At 38.7% G+C, this 24,122-nt stretch overlaps 1 protein-coding gene across 4 annotated transcripts in view; it reads left to right on the top strand.

Annotated features, from left to right (window-relative positions):
* The window catches only part of Marchf1 (membrane associated ring-CH-type finger 1), a 278,150-nt gene that overhangs the window by 196,864 nt on the left and 57,164 nt on the right, over nucleotides 1–24,122 (top strand). The window contains exons 1-3 of one of the 4 annotated variants that reach the window (XM_048330624.1): nucleotides 22,671–22,784; nucleotides 22,917–22,996; nucleotides 23,280–24,041. In XM_048330624.1, the coding sequence (XP_048186581.1) occupies nucleotides 23,299–24,041 (743 nt within the window). In that variant the 5' untranslated portion in view covers nucleotides 22,671–22,784; nucleotides 22,917–22,996; nucleotides 23,280–23,298. The other 3 variants (XM_048330623.1, XM_048330625.1, XM_048330626.1) reach the window with 3 other exon arrangements.

Raw genomic sequence — 24,122 nt, 5'->3', positions numbered from 1 at the left:
TCCCCCTTCCCCTTTCCCTCTCCCCTCATGAGTTATTCAGTTGGTTTATACCAAATAGTTTTGCAAGTATAGCTTTTGGAGTCATTTGTCTTTTTATCATTTGTTTCTCAATTTTGGTATTCCCTTTCACTTTCCTAGTGCTAATACCAGGGCTGAGGATATGGCCTAGTGGCAAGAGTGCTTGCCTCCTATACATGAGGCCCTGGGTTCAATTCCCCAGCACCACATATACAGAAAATGGCCAGAAGTGGCGCTGTGGCTCAAGTGGCAGAGTGCTAGCCCTTGAGCAAGAAGAAGCCAGGGACAGTGCTCAGGCCCTGAGTCCAAGGCCCAGGACTGGCAAAAAAAAAAAAAAAAAAAAAAAAAAAAAAAAAAATTAATTGAGTGCTTGCCTAGTGCTAATACCAGTATATACAGTTTCCAGTGCACCCATATAAGATACTGTGATAATGCAGGTACAACCACAGGAAAGGGATACAAGAGGATCATCAACAATAAAAGTTACGGTTTCACATGGCATGTTGAAAGTAATTACAACAGTGATATAACAGTTGTTTCCATAACATGGAGTTCATTTCACTTAGCATCATCTTATGCATTCATAAGGGCATAGCTATTAGGCCCTGGTATCCTCTGCTGTGACTAGCCTAAACCTGTGCTAATTATTCCCTATGAGGGAGACCCTAGAGTCCATGTTTCTTTGGGTCTGGCTCACTTCACGATAATTTTTTCCTAGTCCTTCCATTTCCTTATGAATGGGGCAATGTCATTCTTTCTGATAGAGGCATAAAATTCCATTGTGTATATGTACCACATTTTCCTGATCCACTGGTCTACTGAGGGGTATCTCGGTTGGTTCCATATTATAGCTATGACAAATTGTGCTGAGATCAGAACATTGTTGTGCTGGTAGCTTTAGTGTGTTATTGTTTGTGGTCTTTTGGGTAGATGCCCAAAAGTGGGGCTTCTGGGTCATAGGGGAGCTCTATATTTAGCCTTCTGAGGAATCTCCATACCGTTTTCCAGAGTGGCTGAAGGGAAAAGATCTTTACTGGCCATAAAAGGGACAAAGGCCTCATATCTAAAATATATGGAGAACTAAAAAAATTAAATTCCTCCAAAACAAAACCGCAAAGAACCAATAGCCCCCTCATCAAGTGGGCTAAAGACTTAAAAAGAGACTTTTCTGATGAGGAAAAGAGAATGTTCAAGAGACATATGAAAAAGTGCTCTACATCACTGGCCCTAAAAGAAATGCAAATCAAAACAACACTGAGATTCCACCTCACCCCAGTAAGCATGTCCTTTATCAAGAAAACTAACAATAATAAAGGTTGGAGGGGATGTGGCCAAAAGGGAACCCTACTTCATTGTTGGTGGGAATGTAAACTGGTTAAACCTTTCTTTTATAATACTACAGTTACTCAAATTTCTAGTGTTTCTTTTGTTAGTTCCAATTTCCCTTGAAGTATGAACTTCTTCCATCTGGGGGTGCTAGAGAATCGATAAAGCCTGGGAGTATAGCTAAAAACCAAGGCAGAAAGAAAGTGCCACTCACAGTTGCTAACCCCTCCGCTTGCCATTATTTCTGCTGGTAGCAGCTTTCCCTGAGCTGTGGCAGGGGAGCTTCCTGAGGAAGTGACTTACCTCATTACAATAGAATCTAGTTGCCCAGGAAGAGGGAAAGTAAAGGCGCTAAAGTTATGGAAGGCCTCTGTCAGACTTCCTGGATGTCATTGCTCAGTCCAGTACTTTGGTGCCCTTCTCCTCTGTGTTTTTGCCCTTTCCCTTCGTGTAGCCTCATTGCTCCTTAGATCAGCCTTCTGGATGCTGATAATGACTGCGATATTGAGAGAGAAAGCAGTGATTCTCTGAGGACAGTGAAGGGAAGAAGCTTAGAGAAGACTGACTGCATGTCTCTCCACCAAGCCCAGCGCTTGCTAAGTCAAGGCCTTGGGACTTTGTCCAGGGTGAATCATGTTGGATTGCTATTTGTGTCAACTTCTGGAATATCTCTTATTCTTCCTTTTCTGTTTCCACATTTGATTCTCGAAGAAGAGGAGAAGGCCACGAGCAAGCTATGCTCATTTACCTTCTTAAAAAGAGTGCGAGTTTTGTTTTATTTTTTTCCTGTTTCTTTGATGAATAGTCTCCATGTCTTCCAACTCCAATTCATGATCCTGTTTCTTTCTTTTTTTTTTTTTTTTTGGCCAGTCCTGGGCCTTGGACTCAGGGCCTGAGCACTGTCCCTGGCTTCTTCCCGCTCAAGGCTAGCACTCTGCCACTTGAGCCACAGCGCCGCTTCTGGCCGTTTTCTGCATATGTGGTGCTGGGGAATCGAACCTAGGGCCTCGTGTATATGAGGCAGGCACTCTTGCCACTAGGCTATATCCCCAGCCCACATGATCCTGTTTCTTTGATGACTCAAGGCTCCATGTCTTCCACCTCCAATTCATGAATGGCATTTATGATAGATTCTAAAAGTAATATTTAATGCATCAAGTCTGAGAGATATGACAAGTACTTAAAAAAAACAAACACATGCCTTTTGTAGCATGGGGCTTAAAAATTTCTCCAGGAAATCATTGTTTTGTGTAAGCTTCTATTAGATGTTTAGTAGGATGTCTTTTTTCCTCTTAGAATTTTAGAAGGATCATAGTCCAATGCGGGTTAGAGTAAAGGCATATTCTTTTCTGAAAAGTTGCTAGTGTAAAAAGCATGACTTACTTCGTAAAGCTGTTTCCTAGCAAGTACAAATCCCTGAGATCAAACTCTAGGATGAAAGAAAAAGAAAGAAAGAAAGAAAGAAATAAAGAAAGAAGGAAAGAAGGAAGGAAGGAAGGAAGGAAGGAAGGAAGGAAGGAAGGAAGGAAGGAAGGAAGGAAAGGAAGGAAGGAAGGAAGGAAGGAAGGAAGGAAGGAAGGAAGGAAGGAAGGAAGGAAAAGTGAAAGGAAAAGGAAAAGGAAAGGAAAGGAAAGGGCAGGAGCAACCTAAAAGAAAGACATTTGTGTATTTGTGCATTGAATCTAAAAATATATTTTTTAATGATGGACATAATTTAGCTGTATAATCATATAAAAATACCCTACAAACTGACAGAGATCTCCTTAGGAGTGTCATTGTGACTTCTGAGGCTTCTGTCCTAATTCTAAGCTTCACTAAAGATTATTAAAAAAAAATTAGATATACAACTTCGATGCCAAACAAGAGGTTTTATGACAGCCATGCTCGAGAAGTTGAATATTAATTGCAACATTTTCTAGGTTATTTTTGTTATGGACAATGTAACCCTCGGCAAGAATGAGAAAGTCAGGCTAGTGGGTGGTGGAAAATGTAACTTGGTACTGTTTCTGGTTGCTGACTCTGCGAATCTGCCCCTCCCCCACCAGTTTCAGACACATACTCAGCATGATCTATGCTCAGCCACGCCTATCCCAACATCACCTCAGTTTGCAACCTGAGCTCAGGAACATGACCATGTACCTTGTTGAGGTGTCTGCAGATAGGCACATGCCTCCAGTTTTTGTCTTGCTTTGTTTTTAAGATATTTTACATCTAACTAGCTTTGTAAGTTACTCTCAAACAAATTTTTGTTCATAAAATTCCACCCCATGTTATTCCAGCCAATGAATAGTAAATGACCAAAAGAGAGTGCAGAGATACAAAAGAAAAGAAAAGGAAAAAAAAGATCCCTTTACTCAAAAGCTTTGAGTCCAGGTAGAACACAAAGAATAGCAAACATTCTGAGGTTTGTGGTTTGAGTGTCCTTTCTATTTACCATTTTTAAAGTAGGAATTTTAGAATGTTTTTTAAATCAATTTTAAAATGAGAACATATTATGGTGGTTAGAAACAGGAAGTATAAAGCAGAACTGAAGTCTATAAAAACAGACCAAACGCCAAGTTTCTAAAAACATTGCAGTTTGTAATGGGACGTCCTGTTCTGAGCAAACTGCTCTCTGCAAATGAACTTGACAGCATAAACCATGATAGGTAGTTAATCCAGTCATGGAGACAAACCAAACAGCAGCCAAACTTTAGCACATTGCATGACAATAACAAAAGCTATGTCAATTTCTCAAAAGACACATAAACAAGAGTTTCTGATAGTATGGTAAGCCTAGTTTTGTACTTTCCAGTTAGACACAGGTAGGAATGTCAATGGCTTGGATTTTTATTGATATTTGTTTTCCATATTTAGAATGATGATGTATATAACATCCTCAACAAGTAATGAAATAAGACCTGAGATTTTAGTGAGCATGTTTGCAGGCCAGCATAAACACTACTGTTTGCCCAAAGGGTTTTGGAAAAGATGCAAAAAAAGCTCATTATTTACCCAAGTCCTCTTACTCTGAGAGATTATCAGGGTAGGCCCAATGAAGTAGTGAAACTAGTCATTTGCAGTTATCAAAAATAACTTCCTATGTCCTTTATGATTGTATAATAAAACAGAATTCTCTGAGTGTTATTTATCAGAGTTGTTGTTTTTTTTCTCTCTGTGTCAGGTTGAGGATGACAGGGGTCACTTTTCTTAAACCCAGGGTGAAAAATGTAGATGACATAGAGGGTAAGTCCTAACTCTCTAGGGACACCATCTAAAGAACTCTGAAGATTTTCATCACATGTATTAAAAATGGAATGATAATTAGCTCGAATCTCTCCTAATAGTACATGTGGGAGATTGTCCTTTGTTACCTGTCGTGTCTGACAATGGTTGTGAAGAGGATCTCTTTTCAGACAGAAGGCCTCGCACACTTCCTTTCGATCTTTTTGCCATGCAAAGCATCTAACTCTTTTGGATGGTGCAAAAGCCGTCAACACTCTTGTCACAAGGAATATTTTATTTCCAGCTTCTGTCTTTAGTTATCCCATTGAAAGAACCTTTGAATCCATTTATAAAAGCTGAAATCGGCACACATGCAGCTATTTGGGGGCCATCTATATTGCTCAATAGTCTGACACGAAGAAGGCATGGAAATTCTCCTGTGCAGGAGAAATGCATTAATCCCTATTCTTCTGAACGTTCTGAAATTATGAGAACCAGGGTCAAGCATCACACCAGCAACGGTGCTTAACACTGATACATCATGATACTCGTGGGCATGAAGTATTCTTGCACCACTAGACCCCTTCCTCTCAGAAACAACACAAAAATTGTATTTGTGACTGTGTTTGTATGGAGGCATATACCCAAAGGTACTCCAGATTCATCATTCTCCATTCATATAGACTATATTTTGTTTTCTGAATTTTCGAAGTAAAATACGTTCATGGTCCTTTAAAATTATATTATGACACCTCCTAAGCCCTGGCTCTAATGTGACTTCTGGATAAACTGGCAGAAAGAATGTCTTCCATCCTGTGAGAAATTTCAGTCGGGCATATTGCACAAATCAAGGCCAGCCTGGGCTATAAAACAACATGCTGTCTCACAAAAGAAGAAAAATGGAGAAGGCCCAGAATGGGAGGAGGAAAAGAAAGAGGAGAAGGGGGAGCAGGAAGGATATTTAATTTAGAAAAGAGTAGTTCCTGTTTTAAAGCAAGATTTGAATAATTAAGTTGGACTGTGTAGATTATTTCTAAGAGAAACCACCCAGTTATTGTATTTCAACATATCATTTAATAAACTTGCTGTCTTAGATCTACATCTAGCCATTTAGTGAGGAGCATGAGCTTGATAAGATCTCCACAAATGCTGAAGTCATGATTTAATTAAATGTAAGAGTGTGTTTATTATTTTCCAAGCAATAGTCAAGTAGAGACGGAAGCTTATAGGTTCATGGCAATAAGCTCATATTCTCCATATTCTTTTGATGGGCAAAATGCTTTCTTGGGCTCTCAGAATTTTAGGTGCCATCCAATTTATTTATCTCTGAGAAATAAGGTAGTGAGACTTATTCTGTTGGTTTATTTTTCAGTGTCCCATCTCTACTTGGATCATGCAAATTCACTTACCACAGCTGATTGCATTTGTCATCTGTTTGGTGTTTTTGTCAGATTTTTTTTTAAACTATCCTATTTTTGGCAAGTTCATTGCAGGCTTGACTTAGCTCTCTTAACAGTTCAAAGTTCTGAGCCAGGTACATAATGAATAATCTAGCAGCAAGGGATTATAGAGGAAATCAACTATACAGAATGGAAGTTACTAAATATTAGACTTAAAGAGTTTAGCTTGTAAATTGGCTCCCATTTCTGAATACAAGGTGACAGATAGTTACCTGAGCTCATAACTGTTAATGTGTTAAAATCAGAATGCTTTAGAAGCTGAAGAGATCTGGGGACACAGTATGTCGGAGAAAGGATGGGACCAGGAACACAAAAACCCTGGCTCTGCCATTTGTTGCTTGTTCTTGGGTTACTCATTAGCCTCAACAAGCAAGAAATAAACCTTTTTCTTTTTAAGTTGATCATCCCAGGCACTTGTTATAGTAACAGAAAAGTGACAAACACATGTCTCTTTATGAAAGACATCCCAGCCTGTTGAGGCCTTTCTCATATATTCTAGTGTAGATGAGTAAAAGATAATTCTGTCTCTAGTCACTGGGGAAGTGGGCTGTGCTTATTTCATTACGTATTTTCTTTCTTGTTTGTTATTTTCCTCAGCTCCTCATTATGTGTTTATCCTCATATTGATCCCCTCTTTGCTTTCTTGAGTTGGGGAGTATCACAGGAAGTGGATATAGCAAGAATACAATGAGGAAAGCAAGCAGAAGATACATTCTAAGACCCATAGTGGATACATGAACCATGGGGAACACATGTTTTAACTACACATGTTTTTAACTACACATCTATGTTTTTAACTACACATACATACACAGAGTAAAGTATAATTCACAGATAAAGCATAGTAAGACAGTGACACCACCAACTAATAATAGAGTAGTCATTATATTTCATAAACTAGGGCTCACTGGAGCATGGCTCTACAATACCTTGATAACTAATTTGATAACCTGAAGTGACTAATGGATGGCATTTGATAGAGTGTGGGTATGTTGGCAAAAGTGATGACCTACAACCCCAGGTGAGACAGGAGACTGAAAATAGTGGACAGTTTAACTCTTGTGAATTGTTACCTTCTGCAGTTTTCCATTTAATATGTTGGGGCTCAGTTAACTGCAGGTACCTGAAAAAAAAAAAAAAAAAGAAAACACAAATTAGAAGAACCAATGTGTAAATAAGCAGAGTTTCTGGGAGGATCATAAGAAGAGTCCTGGCTTGTGTTTGGGGGGGGGGGGGAAATCCTGTGTGGATCTTTTTGTGTATTTTTATTTGTTGGATCATCATATGTTAAAAGCACTAAATAATAAATTGCTTCTCTAGCCCTTGCATGCTGGATTCAGTATCTTTGCCTTGTAGAGATTGGAAAGATGCAATCTCAGTGTTTCAGGTATTGTTTCTACCCTAAAAAAAATCTATTCAAAAATTTACCAGGCCAGGGCTGGGGATATGGCCTAGTGGCAAGAGTGCTTGCCTCCTATACATGAGGCCCTGGGTTCAATTCCCCAGCACCACATATACAGAAAATGGCCAGAGGGGGCGCTGTGGCTCAAGTGGCAGAGTGCTAGCCTTGAGCAAAAAGAAGCCAGGGACAGTGCTCAGGCCCTGAGTCCAAGCCCCAGGACTGGCAAAAAAAAAATTTACCAGGCCAACCTTTTGGATGGATAGATTTGGAGGCAAACATGTGAACCATCACCAATTATTTGTTCCAAGAACCTTTTCTTGTGCAATGTGTTTGCCATTTATAAGCCCCAGCTTGTAAATTTCTCTTCCATTGTAGCATCAGAAATTCCTGTTGTGTTCCAGGAAAATAAACTGACTACAGTTAGATTTTTTAAAAAGTTTCAGGAAAATGGTGGCATTTTTGTATAATGTAAGTCATTGCGTGTGCTCTAGTAGCCTCTTTCAGGGCAGAGACTATTCAGTGTATTGTGCTCACAGAAAAACTTATTCTTAGCAATGTGCTGAGCCAGGTACGTAATTTACCAGAAATGAAGTTAAGTGCAGCATATTCTAGAAAAATGACTTACTCCAGCCATGGATCTTGCCCTAGGCAGTCAGCTTAAGTACCACTGTTTGTCTTTTATAGCCAGGATGATTGGAGAAGAGCTCCAACTACAGTTACTTTGGGAAAATAGGCTGCCGTGAACTTCCTGTGCCTTTGTGCTTTCTTACAGAAGTCAGTGCTTCCAACAGCGCTCAAAGGCACAACTGGGAAGGACAAAGAGCTTCAATTGCTATCCTTTGCCCACTTGTATGCTTATGTTTATCCAGACCAAGTATCAAAATTCCTATCGCTTCCTTTTTCCTATCATATCTATTCCTCTATGAATTCCTCTTTGAATGACTAATAGTTTTCATATATAATGTGATAGTTATTTTATCTAGTTCTTCCCTTTCTTCTATGCTGACTCTTGGTTCTTTAATCCTGTTGGCTTTTCCTCTGACATTATATATGGTCTTTTTGCCTTCGGCCCTTCTTGAGTTTGAACTCAGGGACTTGTGCTTACTAAGCAGATGGTCTGTTACTTTAGCCACATACCTGTATAGAGCAGAAACTTTTTTCTATACAGGACCAAGTAGTAAATATGTTCAACTTTGTAGGCCATAAAATGTGCCACAATTGATATGCCTTAAAATTGTGAACTCACCAAAGTTCAAAAACATAAACAAGTCAAGTATGCCATTCCTTATCTGTATTCTATACCATGAGCATTAGAGTCATTATCTTAAATCAGTCATGATAATTTTATAATGGTCTAATTTTTTTACTGCATCTTAGGATCTCTATGAAAATAAATATTTAGTCTCAATTTCTTCTCTTTTCTTTTGTGTCAATAGTGGGGCTTGAACTTAAGACCAAACCAATGTCCCTTGCCATTTTTGCTCAAGGCTGGCGCTCTACCACTGGAGTCATAGTTCCACTTTCAGCTTTTCAGTAAGTCATTGGAGATTAGAAACTCTTGCACTTTCCTGCTCGGTCTGGCTTCAAATCAGGATCCTTAGATCTCAGCCTCCGAGTAGCTAGGATTATATGCATGAACCACTGGTACCCCATGGAATTTCCTACTTGAAAAACAATTTTTCTTTACGGTCTGGGAGGTATAACCTTAGTGAAATTTTATTCGCTAAGTAATTTTTAATTAAAGGGTTCATAGTCAATACAAAGATGGATAAGTCTATATAGCAAGACTCTTGTGTGCCTAACTCCTTGCAGCACACCAACAGATGGTTTGGGTAGCAGGAGGAAGAGCACATGGGGCTGAAACTGAGCCCACGGGGATATGGGAATGTTTGGCTCTCCAATTCCATCTTCATTCCACTCTACTTATTATAGATACATACGTATATTTGATATTAATCCATGTTTTCCTCTTGTGATTTTCTTTCTATTTTGATAAAACATTAACACAAAAAGAACTGAAAGCTTACTTTGAAAGAGTCAAAGACTCTTTGTCTAGGGAAGAATGTTCAAAGAAATGCAAATCATTGAAATCATGGCCAGTGATTTACAATATCCTCTGAGAAATTATGACAAGAGAAAGTAAATCTTCCTTTGCCTTTTCCTGACTGTTTCAGATTCAATATTTAGGACTAGTTTACTCATATCAGTGTGTTCCTTGCTTGTATCCTAGTCATAATTTTGACCATCTTTTAGAATACAGAATATGAACATGTAGAAACCGTTGAGTTGTTTCTGTTAGTCCCTCACCTCTACTGAAGGATCTCTCTTTTTATTCTTAATAGAAATCTCTTCTGCTTATTTTCTAAGAATAGTAGTACATGATTTATATTCATTCTGGCCAAATAATTCTAATTGTAGTACTCTGTAGATGCAAATGATTTTAGGAAAAGTACTTGGACAGCATCACAGAAGCACACTGCTTTCATTCTCCAAATTAAATTGAACAAATCTGGAGTTCAAGGGGAGCAAATCATCCCCTAATTTTTCCATTTCTTGCCCATACACTTGATTCAGAGGACACAATACAATCTAATTTTAACAGCTGTTGTAGTAGCATATTTTACAAAGAGATCTAGCTAACTTTCTTCCTTTATCAAAAGACTAACATGCAATCAAGCCAATAACAATACATGGCAATGATTTATAAACACAATGAGAATGATTCACCCAGGAAGGAAGTGAATTTTAAGCTAATTGTGACAACTAAAGTTGTCATTTCAATTTTATTAGAAAATAAGTTCAGGTGACCTAGTACGCTGTAAAGTATTTCAGCACTGTCAAAACACAGGAGGGACTTTCAAACAATTAAATATTCACAAATGAGAACTAATTTATTATCATTTTTATTTTTAAATAAAAGAACAAATGATTTAATCTTATCCCCCACCTGTGGATGGGTGAATAATAAAATCTAAAGTTTGCTTTCAAACCTCCCTCCAGATAAGGGCAAAAATAAGCACAATCACAACAAATGCTGCATTAATTATAGATACCTATACTTTTTTGTCTTTTCTACTTTTAAATTTGTTATTGTCAAGGTGAAGGTTATAGTTACATCCATTAGATAATGAGTGCATTTCTTGCCCAGCTTGTTACCCCCTCCCTCATTTTTCTTCCACCTTCCCTCCTCACCCATCCTCTCCTCCCCCCACCTCCACCCTGAGTTATACAGTTTACAACGTATTGTCTGGTAAGTATTGCTGTTGCATTGGTTTGCCTTTTACCCTTTGTCTCACCATTTTAATGTTCCCTTTCCCTTCCCTAATTCAGACAGGCATATATCAAATACCCAGGGTACCATAATCAAATATGGTGACAACAGGGGCTAAATCATAGGGAATATGGACAGAAGAAAAATTAAGCTCAGTTAAACTTATAATGTATTTGATCCAAATATAAAGTCAGAATGACAACTGGCTTCTTTTAATCTGCTCGAAGCAATCAGACATTTGGTCTAGATAATACAGCCCTTGGAAAATAAAGAGGTGTGAGCACCCAGGACTGGAGGCAAGTAGTAGAGAAATGTCTACGGGAGTAGCCACACAAGGAATCCGTTTTTCTTGACCTTCAGTTCACATATCCTGTTGAGTTTTGCACCAAGCAAATGAAGCCAAATTCTGACATCTTTAAAGTAATTCTTAATTGTGAGACATAATGTTTAGTGGATATAAGCCAGATTCTTTTGCTCATCCCACTTGTCTCTAGCACTGATCTTGAGAAGGTGACACTAATAAGAACAGGGAAGAAATATGAAAATCAAAGAGAAGGGGTGGGGATTTGCCTCTGTGGAAGAGCACTTGCCTGTCAAGTACAAGGCCCTGAGTTCAATCCTCAGCTTTTCAAAAACGAAAAAAATCAAAGAGAAAAGAGGCAATAATAGAAAGGGAGGCTTCTTTGGTACTCTTAAATATACACGAGTTATGTTTCTCAATGGAATCAGTTGTTATTTTCATCACTGTGACAAAATACCTGATGTAAACAACTTAAAGGAGTAAAGATTCATTTTGGTTCCTGGATTTAGAGGTTTCAGTCCATAGTTGCTTATCCCTGTGTTCTTGGGCAAATCATTATTGCCTATGTGGTGAAAGAGATTCTTCACTGCTTGGTAGACAAGAAGCTGAGTAGAGAAATACTTGGGGTTAAGTGGTTCTCATCTTTTTCCCCTCTCAGTCTATCTGGGCCCTTAGCCTATGTGGTTTTGCTGCCCACCTTAAATCTTCCCAATATTTTGATCATCTATGGCAATGCCTTCACAGACACTTTATTAGTCTCTTACACATTTCTTGAGCTAATCAAGTTGACAATCAGATCAATTAGCCATCACATCAGCCAAAGTTCTACTTTTGTTCTGACTTGCATGTAAACATTTGCTGTGCACTGCAGTAAATTTAAATATATTTGCTGATAGTTTTATGCCCTGAGTTTAATAATTTAATTAACTTCCTTTATTTTGGCCATTCCCGGACAAGTCTGGGCAAACTAGATATATTAGATAACTGATTTCACAAAAGAAGAAGAAAAAGGGTACCCTTTTTCCTTCAGGAACCTGGCAACTTATGAATATTATAACAGTTCCTTTTTTAGATGCTTCCTTTTCCCCTTATATTCATAATCTTATTACACTATGATTAGACATAATAACTAAATTATGGGAACTGTAACAACATTAATGCTTTTCTTTGGTCTCCCAAAGTGTTCTTACTTGATGTCCCTATGCTCTCTCAATCAAAGTTAAATTATCATTTTATTCTTGAGAAGTGACAGATTTTAGGAAATAATGATGCAGATATTAAATAGTCTTTAATGCCATATAGCAGATGCAATTTAGAAATTAGTATGTATGAAAATGCAAGAATGACATAATATTAAGCAAAAAGGATTGTATTTACCAGATGTTACAAATGACTTCAGGGACAAGAGAGGCTGTCCTCACAGGTTGACATAATGAAATTTTATGTTAAAACTACTAAAATACAAATTAGAAACAAAGAACTATGAAACAGAGACAAGTATTGTTAAGCCTGGGCTTTGTTGTTGTTGTTTTACATTTGGTGTCTTGTGGCCTATTGGTCCTCCTTTGGCATTTGAAATGGAAAAATGAGCATGCTTTCTCACACATATGAAATTATTTGAATGAACCTGAAGATGAACCTAACAGACATATGGATCAATCATTAACTTATTAGTCTAAATATGTATAAGGTGATTGTTCTAAAATTAAGTGTGATTTTGTTAAGACTTAAAATGCTAATGACCCTCTATAAGCATCCAACGTATCCAGTTACCTAGGTCTGAAGTTGACAATTTAACTTTGTAGGAAGATTGGAGCTCAAGATGTTAAATAAAAATAGGCAGTTTTCTGACATTTGCTGTGTAAACACAGAACAAAGATGACTGTATATGTTTTTCCTTGAGTAGAGTAATCTCTAACTGACTTTTGTCTGTCCTGTTCCCTTCAGTAGCCAGACTTCGGTTGACATCCTTATTGCTGTTTGGTAGCTTTTCTTTTTTAGACAGACTTGTTAGATGGGCCTCTTTTTTTTTTTTTTCTGCCAGTCCTGGGCCTTGAACTCAGGGCCTAAGCACTGTCCCTGGCTTCTCTTTGCTCAAGGCTAGCACTCTACCACTTGGGCTACAGTGCCACTTCTGGCCGTTTTCTATATATGTGGTGCTGAGGAATTGAACCCAGGGCTTCATGTATGTGAGTCAAGCACTCTTGCCACTAGGCCATATTCCCAGCCCGCAAATGGGCCTCTTAGTATGAATACGTTGCCTCCACTTTTCTGACCTTGTCTGGCTCAACTGTTAGCTGGCAGCATTTAATGTCTTCATGGAAACAGAGTCCAAGAAGATGTTACGCTGAGCTCCTCTCATTAACAACCCATTTGAGCCACACAATTGGTGATTCCTGAGTAAACCCAGATAGAAAATAATGTTATAGGTCCTCTCTATGTGTTACTGTTCTGCGAGCTGCTTTGTAATCTAAATAAATACAGACCTTCTAGCTCCTAATTTAAGTCCTGTCTCAACACAAAATCCCATTCAGAGAAATGCAATCTGGACTTGGCAAGCACTGGTGAGCTCTACTGTGAAGGTTTTTGCAAGGGTGGTCTGTGAATTGGGGCAGGAGTGAAGAGTGAGTTGGATGCAGGTCAAAGAACACATAATAAGGATGTCTAAAGATATAACCCCCCCACCCCTTATCTCTAATCTCAGGGCCTCAATAGGTGCTCATTTTTGCCTCACCTACCAAGCTCTTAAAACTGCTTTCAGCGTCTTATCATTCTATCTCTAATCTTCTTTCTTATTAGATCTTACTTATTTCCTTTACAAACTTTCCCTTGGTGGAGAAATCTATTCTATCTTTCTTTTACCCATAACAGGACTGTCTGCCAAGCCAAATAACACAACAAAGATTTGATAGAATACCAGTGATTATTTTAAAAAGGGACTTATGGGGGAAGGGAAGTACTCAGCAAATTTTAAAATGAACATACCAACGAATTTCAAACACATACTCATTATTCATTTCTGAAGGTATAATGCTTCTTTTTTTTTTTGCCCATTTGGGGGCTTGAACTCAGGTCCAGGGTACTCGAGGCCTTACTAGCCTCAAGACCAGCACTCTACCACTTGAGCCACATCACTACTTCCAAATTTTTTGAGTGGTTAACTGGAAATGAGTTTTATAGAGTCTTATAAAGTCTTTCTTGACTGGATTGGCTTTGAACTGCAATCCTAAGATCTCAGCCTCCTGAATAGCTAGGATTACAGTTGCAAGTCACTGGCTCCAGCTAATACTTCCTTATCATGCTGAATTTTACTAACAGTAATAATAGATCCAAGTTATCACCGTTTTCATTATTCAGATCACATTGAATGTAAGGATACATTGGTATTTATCTTAAATTATCACCCAGAAGTAAAGGTTCTTTTTGGTCTCAGTACCATAATTATAGTTCTAATGATTATTTCTTATTATCTTATGGACATTGTAAACCCCATAATTCTTTATATCAGAGACTTGAAATTTACTTAAAACCAAATTAGGGTTGCTTCTCTAACCAATATCCTGAAAAGTAAGAAAATCATTGGAAATCGTCGAGGCTGCTCTTATTCTCCCTTTATCTTATTTTCTCCTTATATTTACTTGGTTTCTTGTGTTACCATATAGGAGGCACAAAAGTTATCCCTTCACTGTTTTTTTAAGTACATAGTATTAAGTATGTACATTATATCAGTCAGCTTCCGGTTGCCATAAGGAAATACCTGAGTCATGCTAACTTTGTAGTAAAGAGGTTCCTTTACCTCACAGTTTGGGAAGTGGGAAGTGTGGAGGGCCTGATCAGGGACAGGCTTGCTCCTTTTATTACAACCTCTCATGAGAACTGTTTCCAGAGAATAGTTTCAAATTCCCAGTGACATAAAGACTTCCCATAAAAGCTTGTCTTAAAGACCACCACCTCACAATGCTATCACCCAGGGACCAAGATTCCAATCACATGGATTCTTGGAGGATACCAAGCCTGTATTCAAACTATAACAGGTCTATCTCAAATTGCAAGTTCCATTGATGCACCAGCTGAAGAATCAAGCTGAGTGAGCCCAAGACCCTGGGTTCCAAACCCAGTACCATAAAAAATGATCATAATAAATTGTGTTGTTAACTTTGTAGAAAATCCATTGTCCTTATTCATGCGAGTCTATTTCTTTGCTCTCTGATGTTTCCCAGTAATAAGTTAGTACAGATCTTCTGGTTTTGATGCTATTATACATCAAATTTCCTTTCACTTTAAGTGACATTTGTCATCAATTGTACTCTTCACTAAGACCCCTTCACTGAGTACATACCAAATATGCTTTATCATTATGTAGAGCCTTGAAGTCCCATCCTTCAGGATCTTCTTTCACAGATTTGCTGTCTGCCCCAAAGAATTCACAGCTGCAAGTGTAAATCCCAACATTCCATGTTCCAAATATATAGTCCACAGCTTAAATGAATAAGATAGAAAGATAATCAAACGTGGGGTACAAGGAGCAGAGGGGACACATGAAGGTCAAAAAGCTTAAAGGACTATGAAATAATAAGAAACAAGCATAAAGAAAGTTCTGGGTCATTCTATGGGGTAAAATGAGAATTCAAGCTGAAAGGCATAGAAAACACATTTCAATATAAGGGTAGGATGACACAATTAGAACACTACAAACTTACAAGGGAGGCTCTCAGGAGATGCTGATTTCCCTCTTCCTAGTTCAACAGGAGCCAGTTAAGGACCTTTTCCTCATGACACAGTTACATCACAGAGTCGAAAGGAAGCTAGGTGATGGCATCCTTCCATGTAAGGTTTCCTCTGGCCTGGAGGCTATATTAAGTGCACTCTCAAATTCATTTGTTTAATTAATAAACAACTTTTTTCACAGCCAGGAAGTATTTATATACAGATTATTTTTTTCAGCTAAATTTCTGTTCTGTGGAAACAATGTCATATTTCACTTAAAACTTAATTGTTCAACATGATACTCACAAAAGAAGCTTTTGCAGCATTTCCCATCTGCAGCTTTAAAATCATTCTCCATGGAGATATTATTAATGTACTCCTAAATAAGAGTAACCATTTATAAATGATTATACATGGTTCTTCTTTGTCATACCATAAATTATATAGAGAGGGCTCTTCTAGCGGAAAGTATCTAAACTGGTTAGGGCACCAAGAGGCAGCAGCTTTAGAATCTTCTGCAACAATAATTAATTTTCCAAATGCCAATGCCAATTGGCAATGGTTAACATTGTCCCCAGAGCACAATCATGGCCTGGATGCCACAGAGACCAGTTGCCTTGTGTAGCCTATAAATGGATTCTCAAAAAAAAAAAAAAAAAACAACAAACAAACTAATTTGAAATTACTGCCTTTAATTATATTGTTGATATAAATAACTTTGATAAAATTAGTGCAGCTGGCCTCCTGTTTGTTTTCCCCATTTGAATGCACTGTACAATATAATCATCTGAAATAAACATCCATTACAAAGAATGCATTATTTTCAAAGAATGTATTATTCTACTCAACCAGCCAATCATTACTTTTCCTTCCCCTACCCCAATTCAATCTTGTGCCTATTAAAGAGATGAACAAATTACCGAGTTCTCATAATATGCCAACTAGCAAATTAAAACAATCCATTGCTCTTGAATGGGGCTCTGCATTTAAAAGCTCTCAATTCACTTTTATCCTCAATTGCTATGTTTTCTTTTGTAAACAGGACCTGACAGCCTCAAAATTGTTAAAAAGCATGTTCTTCTCTACAGATTATATACTTTCCAAAGTAAAAATCCAAATCCTCAAGAGAAAACAGAAGAGGAACATCCATTTGCTATTGCTTCTCAAATCTAGAGTCCAAGGAAAGGGTCTCAGGACTCAAATAAAACTTTAGCCTTGGTTCATTGATTTTGCTACAGGGCAGATGGCCTCTTCTGCAGTGCAAGGTGGAACCTTTTTTGCTTTGTTCATTGTAAGGGGATTGATTGCCATCTCTATCTGTACTGCAATCAGGACAGGATTTACCAAGGTCAATTCAACTCTGTTCATCTATCACCATGCTCAGCGCAACTCCATTCAACAATTACCAAGTTCAATTTGACCCCACAATTCTTTATTAGTTATCTGCTACATACAGGACACTGTGAAGTTTTCCAAAGTGGGTAAGACATGGCCTCTTCGCTTTGCTTTGCAGTGAAGCAAAAGAGAAGATGAGGTGTAGAACATCATGGCAGCCTGGACATGGGGAAACAAGGACACAGCTGATAAAATAGATGCTAGAGCAAGACTAATACTATACAATGATTCAATAAGGACTCAGAGTTCAGAAAAAAGAATGGATAGAAAGGTAGGAAAATTAGCTGCACTTTGAGGGAAATTCCAAAGCTATGCTCTTGCTGTTTCTTTCTCTAAGGGCATGGAAGTGAAATATGGGAGTATTTTGAATAATAAATTGACCTCTGCTGGACCCAGGAATTAAGCGACATGAATGGAGTTGCTACTAGAAGTGGGGAAAATCCAGAACATAAAGACTTTTCAATCTTAAAGCATAGTTAGTTTGTTAGGTTACTATTGAAGTCCTTTCGTGAAGGGGAAAGGAAATGATTGAGGCGGCACCTTAGGAAAATAAATCTCAAAGCTGAGTGGAGTACGGATTTTATTTTTTTTTAATGGAAGCAGTGAGAAGTGTTGAGTTGGTTTTTGCATTTCCCAACAATATTTAACTGCACAAAGCTGAGGGCAGGTGGGGCTGTGCATCCTGATCTGTTTGCAGTGAGACTTAGATCAATCTCCAATTCTACCCCGGGAGCACACAGGTGACAGGGGATACTTACAAACTCAGGACCATGAAAATGGTCCAGACCAACACATTCAGTGGCGAAAATCCATCCATGTATTCTCCAAATATCCACTTCATTCCCTATGCCATCTACTCACCAAACCCTACTGCCAGTATAGCTCCTCTTAACCTGCAAGTATCTGGGTTTATTTTTTCCCCCAGTGTGGGTCCCATGAACTCATGTACATAGTTTGCCTGAGAAATGTTCATTAGGAAGGAGGAGTGACGGGAAAAAAAAACCAGTGAGACAGAAACATGGAAAGATTGTAGTGTAGAAGATACTGCTATGGCAACAAGGCCTGATTCATCCGTACCTGGTAAGAAGTGTGGAGGATGGGCCACTTGAAGAGTCGGCAGGGAGCGAGTGTATTTATCCAATTCTTTCAATTGAGGATTGTGTAGGGATTATATCTTTATACTTCTGGTTACACTTGAGTGCAGGCATTCACGGAGTGTCCTTGGTTGATAGCTAGCTCAGGTGAACTTGCCATTCACTTCCAAATACATTTCCAAAGGAGTTAGCAAAGCCTAGGAGTATTAAATAATTGCATATCATGTACTCCAATGCCAAAGCTACTGCATACTTCTCCACCTACTTGGTTTGTGAGAGACCTCTGTATACTAAAGAGATGAGATATTTGTTATGTTATAAACATGGCATTTTTTCATAGTTTTGAGTTGGTGTATGAAAGCATGTGTCATTTTCTCTCTCTCTTTTTTTTTTTTTTTTTTTTTGCCAGTCCTGTCCCTGGCTTCTTTTTGCTCAAGGCTAGCACTTGAGCCACAGCACTACTTCTGGCTTTTTCTGTGTATGTGGTGCTGAGGAATCGAACCTAGGGCTTCATGCATGCTAGGCAAGCATGCTACCACTAGGGCACATTCCCAGCTCTTTTTTTTTTTTTTTTTTTTTTTTTTTTATAAACAAGAAGATTTTGCCTTTGAAGTCATCATGTTTACCTGTCTTTTCCTGCATTAATTATCTTTTCATGTTAGGACAGGAAAGGCATTTTGCTTTCACAATATTATAAATATACTAAATTCTGTTTCTTCCAATACTTTTATGGTTTGTTTGATTACATTTAAGTCTTTCATTCACTCCAAATTTAACTTAATCAGTAAGTTTGATATTTTTCAAGTGACTAATCATCTGTTCAATAATACTGCCTGAATACCTCTGTTCATGATTTGAATTACAATACTTTTTGCCAGTCCTGGAGCTTGAACTCAGGGCCTGAGCACTGTCCCTGGCTTTTTTTTTTCTCAAGGCTAACACTCTACCACTTGAGCCACAGCTCCACTTCTGGCTTTTTCTGTTTATGTGGTGCTGAGGAGTTGAACTCAGGGCTTCATGCATATGTATGCAAGACAAGCAGTCTATCACTAAGCCATATTTCCAGCCCCTTGAAATACAATTTTATGAATAGATAAGTGGATAGATGATGATGGTGGTGGTGGTAGTGGTTGTGGTAGTGGTGGTGGTGGCACTGTGATAGATGGGTAGATTCCTAATTGCATTCTGACAATGTGTCTCTTCCTGGGCTACCCACACAGCCTATACATTTTTAGGGGTCATCCTATGTTTTAGTACCTCTGTGATCTGTGTTTCTGAACAATTTTGTGCTGTAGGACAACTATCAATCACACTTACCCCTGCTAGGTTAGGTGTCATCTCCTCCAGGATATTTGCCTCCAATCCCTGCTCTTCCCAACTATGAGACTGGATCAGGGCCAAACTGTATTGAAATTTCCTGTTCACTTGTATGTCTCCTCAACTAAACAGAAGAAGAATAGAGACTAAGCATCTTTATCCATCCTTTATTGCATAATTGACCCTTGATTCATGTTTCCTGGCACAAGAATCAAGAGTGGAACAAGCCAGGGTTCATTTTGTCTCAGTTTCGTTCTATAATAAGGGGCAATAATAGATCAAAGAAGTTTCCTTCCTAACTTACATGCTGTCTTCATTGGCTACAGGTTGTTCTTCTAGGAGATTATTTTTCCCCCAAAATAAATAAAAACAGCAAAGAGTTCATGTAAACCTTCAGAAAGAGAAAGAGGAAATGCCAAAGGATGTTTGCTACTAATGAGATGGGAGAAAATGAGTCTCGATTCCAGTTAGGGGCTGATTGGGAAATTCTGAAAGTTACCATAGAATTTTCCAGAACTGCATCCTCTTGAAGAATGGGTAAACTACTGCGTGTCCACTGATGATAGCTCAAAGGTTGTCCAGAAGGAGTAACTTTCCTATACTTCCCAGATGGAGTTGGTGGGCAGTCAAGCGAGAGCTTTCGTAACTAGATAAGATGGAGAGAGGAGGAATGGAGAGGGCTGGCCACTCAGCGGGGATGCAGTCAACACATACGTGAACTCAGAGGTGGGCCAAGCACACAGATACCACTACCGTAGCCTACCAACAACTGCGATGTGGAAAACTAACATTGTACATGAGCCATTCTTTGTGAGCAACCATGATTATTTTCCACTCTCTTCAAAATACTTAAGGGTTTTAGCTATACACACCACTCTATTTGGTGTCACGGTGGACCAAAAGGCACCTTCCAAAGGAAATGTTCTTCATACACTGTGTAATGATTCAATGACATCATTTTCTAATTGTAAACACAAAATTATTTTCAGATATGTGAGCTTATAAAGTTTGTTTCTCTTGGATTTTCTTTATTTCACCATCTTTCCCAATTCCAATTCATGGCATGGGTAACTATCACGATGATGGTTCACCGTAGCATTAATAATGTGGCTCATATTCATAGTAACATCCTCAGTGCTTTGAAGACTCTATAAAGCTGCACTGTTGTTGTTTTTCCTTTTAAGATGAGTATCAAACTTCCCCAATGACTTTCCCTCTGTTCCTCCCCTGTGCTGAGCTCCCAACTAGTTACACAGGCGCATGCGGCATGTAGGCTGCTCCATTTAAGGAAGCTCACTGCTCACTGCTTCAAGAACAGAAAGGCTTAGGTTTTTGTAATACCTAGCTATATACTTTGCAGCTTAAAATTTAGCTACTTCTTCTCTGTTCAAAGGATGCAGAGATGAAAATAATACATGAGAAAAGTGAGCTTTCAGAGATGGTTTTGAAAGATCTTTTTTTTTTCAAGTATACAATATTCATTGGTTCAAAGCAAAGAGTCAGAAACATATTAATTAGAGTGTACGAATATACATCAGTCTATTGGAGCGTGCTGAGCATGCCTTTCTTCCCTCTCAGCACATTATTCCCCTACTTGGACTGTTTTGTTAACTTTTAAAAATATTCCTCTTTGCCTTGTAAGATTAGCTGAAGGATGTCCTGTACTGCTTTCCAATAGCCATGTATGTCAGATTACCACAAACTGGTTCCCTTTAGATTTTATAGTTTTCAAGATCAAAAGCTATACTTGCATTACACTGGGTTGAAATAAAGGAGACAGTAGGGTTATGTTTCTTCTGGAGGCCCGGCAAAAGAACCCATCCCAGCATCTCCAGGCCATTAACATTCCTTAGCTCAGGGCTCCATCTCTTTACTCTCAAAGCCAGCAGTCTGGCATCTTCCCTCCCTTCTGATCTCTACTCCTCTCCATTTTCTTTATGATCTTATTGAACCTGCCAAGATAACTCACAGTAGTCTCAAAATCATAGATAGGTAGATAGACTTCATTTTTTCCAGGTAATGATAAATATCTACAAAATCTAGAGATTAAGGTGTGGGACCATTTTTCAGTCTACTATACCTACTCACTGATTGCTTTTTTCACTTCTTGATGTACAATTATTTTTCCCTTCTCTGGATCCCATACCATCAGTCTGGGAGGTTTCTCTTAGTTCTCACATGGCACTATTGAGAACTACTTTAAAATGTGGGGTTAATCTATTTACTCTTAAATGTCAACCTCTTGGTGATAACATTTGCGTACTTCACCTATGCACTCAGACAGACCTCAAACTTGACCCATCACTTCCTAGCTCTCCCCCTGATTAAGGAAGGAGCTTCTACATTTATGCTGAATCAGAAAACAGAGAGTAGAGCCAGATTCCCCCCCATCCAAATCTATGCTTAAGCCACCTAAAAGTGAGAACCTGCCTCATTTACTCAGTTCCTTAATAGGAGAATAACAATAATTACAACATTGAACACATACATTTATTTTATTAATTAAATATATGAGAATGGATTAGAATGATGACTGGCATATATCCACTCCAAATCATAAATTATTGCTTCCCAGTTGTAAAATTATTATAAGACCTAGGGTGATAAATAAAACCACAGAGTTGGACCACATCACAATTTGCAATAGTAAATTGTCAATACATCCTGGCTTTTATCATCATTATCATCATCATCAACATCATCACCCATCATCATCTGCATTTAACCTCACTTGGCTTACTGAAGTCCCATAGAATGAAAAAAAGGCTGTGTTTCAACAATAGGAATGTAGTGTAATGTATTCAATTTTGCGTTAATAGTCTGAACTGAAATATTTTAGGCTGCTTCAAAGGCTCACTATATCACAAGTTTAAAAATTTTTGAAAAGTTAAGAGTATTAAAATGGGCAGCTTTTGTTACTTTCACTAATGAAATACTACTCATAACTTAGGGATTTAAAATATTTCACTGTTTTAAGAACTATCATGAGGGGCCTTGGTGTTAACTCAAGGCCATATCTAACAACCACTCACCAGAATATTATCATAGTATCAAAGCATTTTAGTTATTGTTTTCATAGGATCTTCAGAGTTACTCATTTGTTTCCCAGGCAAATTAAGCTATTTTTCCTTCCCCCAAAGAATTATAGTAAATAGAATAGAAACTTGTGGAATCATCTTCCTCTCTCACAAATGAAGCAACAGACGAGCCATGCAGCCTATCAGCTGGTCCAAGTTCCTCAAATGAAGTTTTACTTTTGCAAAATGAGCCCTCTGACTTCCTACATTCGGTGAGCTGCATTATGAGCAACATGACTGGCAGCTACGCTTGTTGCAATTTTTTAAATATGTGGCAAAAAAGCAAAATATCGACCATGTATTATCTGAACCAAGATGCCAAACTATCTAACTTGTTTCTCCAGGCTAGCAGTCCAACAACAGGGTCGGCCCCCAGGAGCCAGTCCAGGTTGTCGGTCTGTCCATCCACACAGGACATCTGCAGGTAAGTGCTGAGCCAATGATCTTACTCAATGTTTCTTAGACAAAATGTCTGGTATGTTTCTTGTATATTCTGAGAATGTGTGGCTCTTGCTTCTGCTTTACATTTCCATAACATTTTGTACTGGCTTAATTTTTTGTTTCCTTTTAATTCATTTCTTTCTGTTGATCTTTATTTACCAACTTCTGGTCATACTCTCATTTTTCATCATTCTCTCTCTCTCTCTGTTCTCCATGACTTTCCTCTCCATTCCCATTTCCCATCCTTTGCCTGCTGCTACATCTAGATCTGCCACCTTGCATGACATGTCAGAAGATGCATTTGAGCAGTGCACCCCTGTCATGGTGCTGAGTCCTGCTAGGAAGGAATCTGGCAAGAAACCAGTAAAACAGAAGCCTAGGAGGCGGCGCAGAGTCTCTGAGAGATATGAGCATGCACAAGAGCAAGCAAAAGAGAGAAGAAATGACTTTCACCTCCCGATCTCAAGTCCCAGGTGGAGGGACCTTCAGAGAGATTCTTCGGATTCATCTTCCACAGATGAGAGTCAGTGGATTCAGGCAAAAAGAAGAGCCCAGGCTAAATTCCGACTGTCACGAAGAAGGAGAAATAATATTAAATCAAGTGAAAGCTTGGTTGGTTCTTCCACTCAGGATGGAATTGAACTTGTTGATCTGGGAGCCAAAAAGGTGAAGCAACAGGAGCTGATGGAATGTGAGAAGTGCTCTTTAAGCCTCTGCAGAGGAAAAGTTACAAGGTACCGAGAAGGCAGCCCCTCACAGACCACAGGATCCTTCGAGGTGAAAAGACCTTCAAGGAACCACCAGGGAAACAAAGGCAGGGGCTGCCACAGAGATGGTCATCTCTTGCCTACTCTTAGGCCCAGTGAAACAATCAGGGACAGATTTGCAGAAATGGACTCCAGCACTGACATACTGACAGTTACAGGAGGTGGCGCGTTGGCAGATGACATGGGGTTCCAGGTGAATAGCTCTGTTCAGACGCCTCCTGGTGCCCATCAGGAAGGGGCTGATAATTTAAAAGTTTGCAGGTCAGTAACTGTGGTAGAGAAAGACTGATGTCATCCATACCTCGTCCTTCCTGCTGTGAGTTAGGTGCACGGTAGCAACCT

Source organism: Perognathus longimembris, chromosome 21 (genome assembly GCF_023159225.1).
Source record: "Perognathus longimembris pacificus isolate PPM17 chromosome 21, ASM2315922v1, whole genome shotgun sequence".
Lineage (NCBI taxonomy): Eukaryota > Metazoa > Chordata > Mammalia > Rodentia > Heteromyidae > Perognathus > Perognathus longimembris.
Note: the sequence above shows the minus strand (reverse complement) of the source record. Positions and strands in the feature narration are given on the sequence as shown.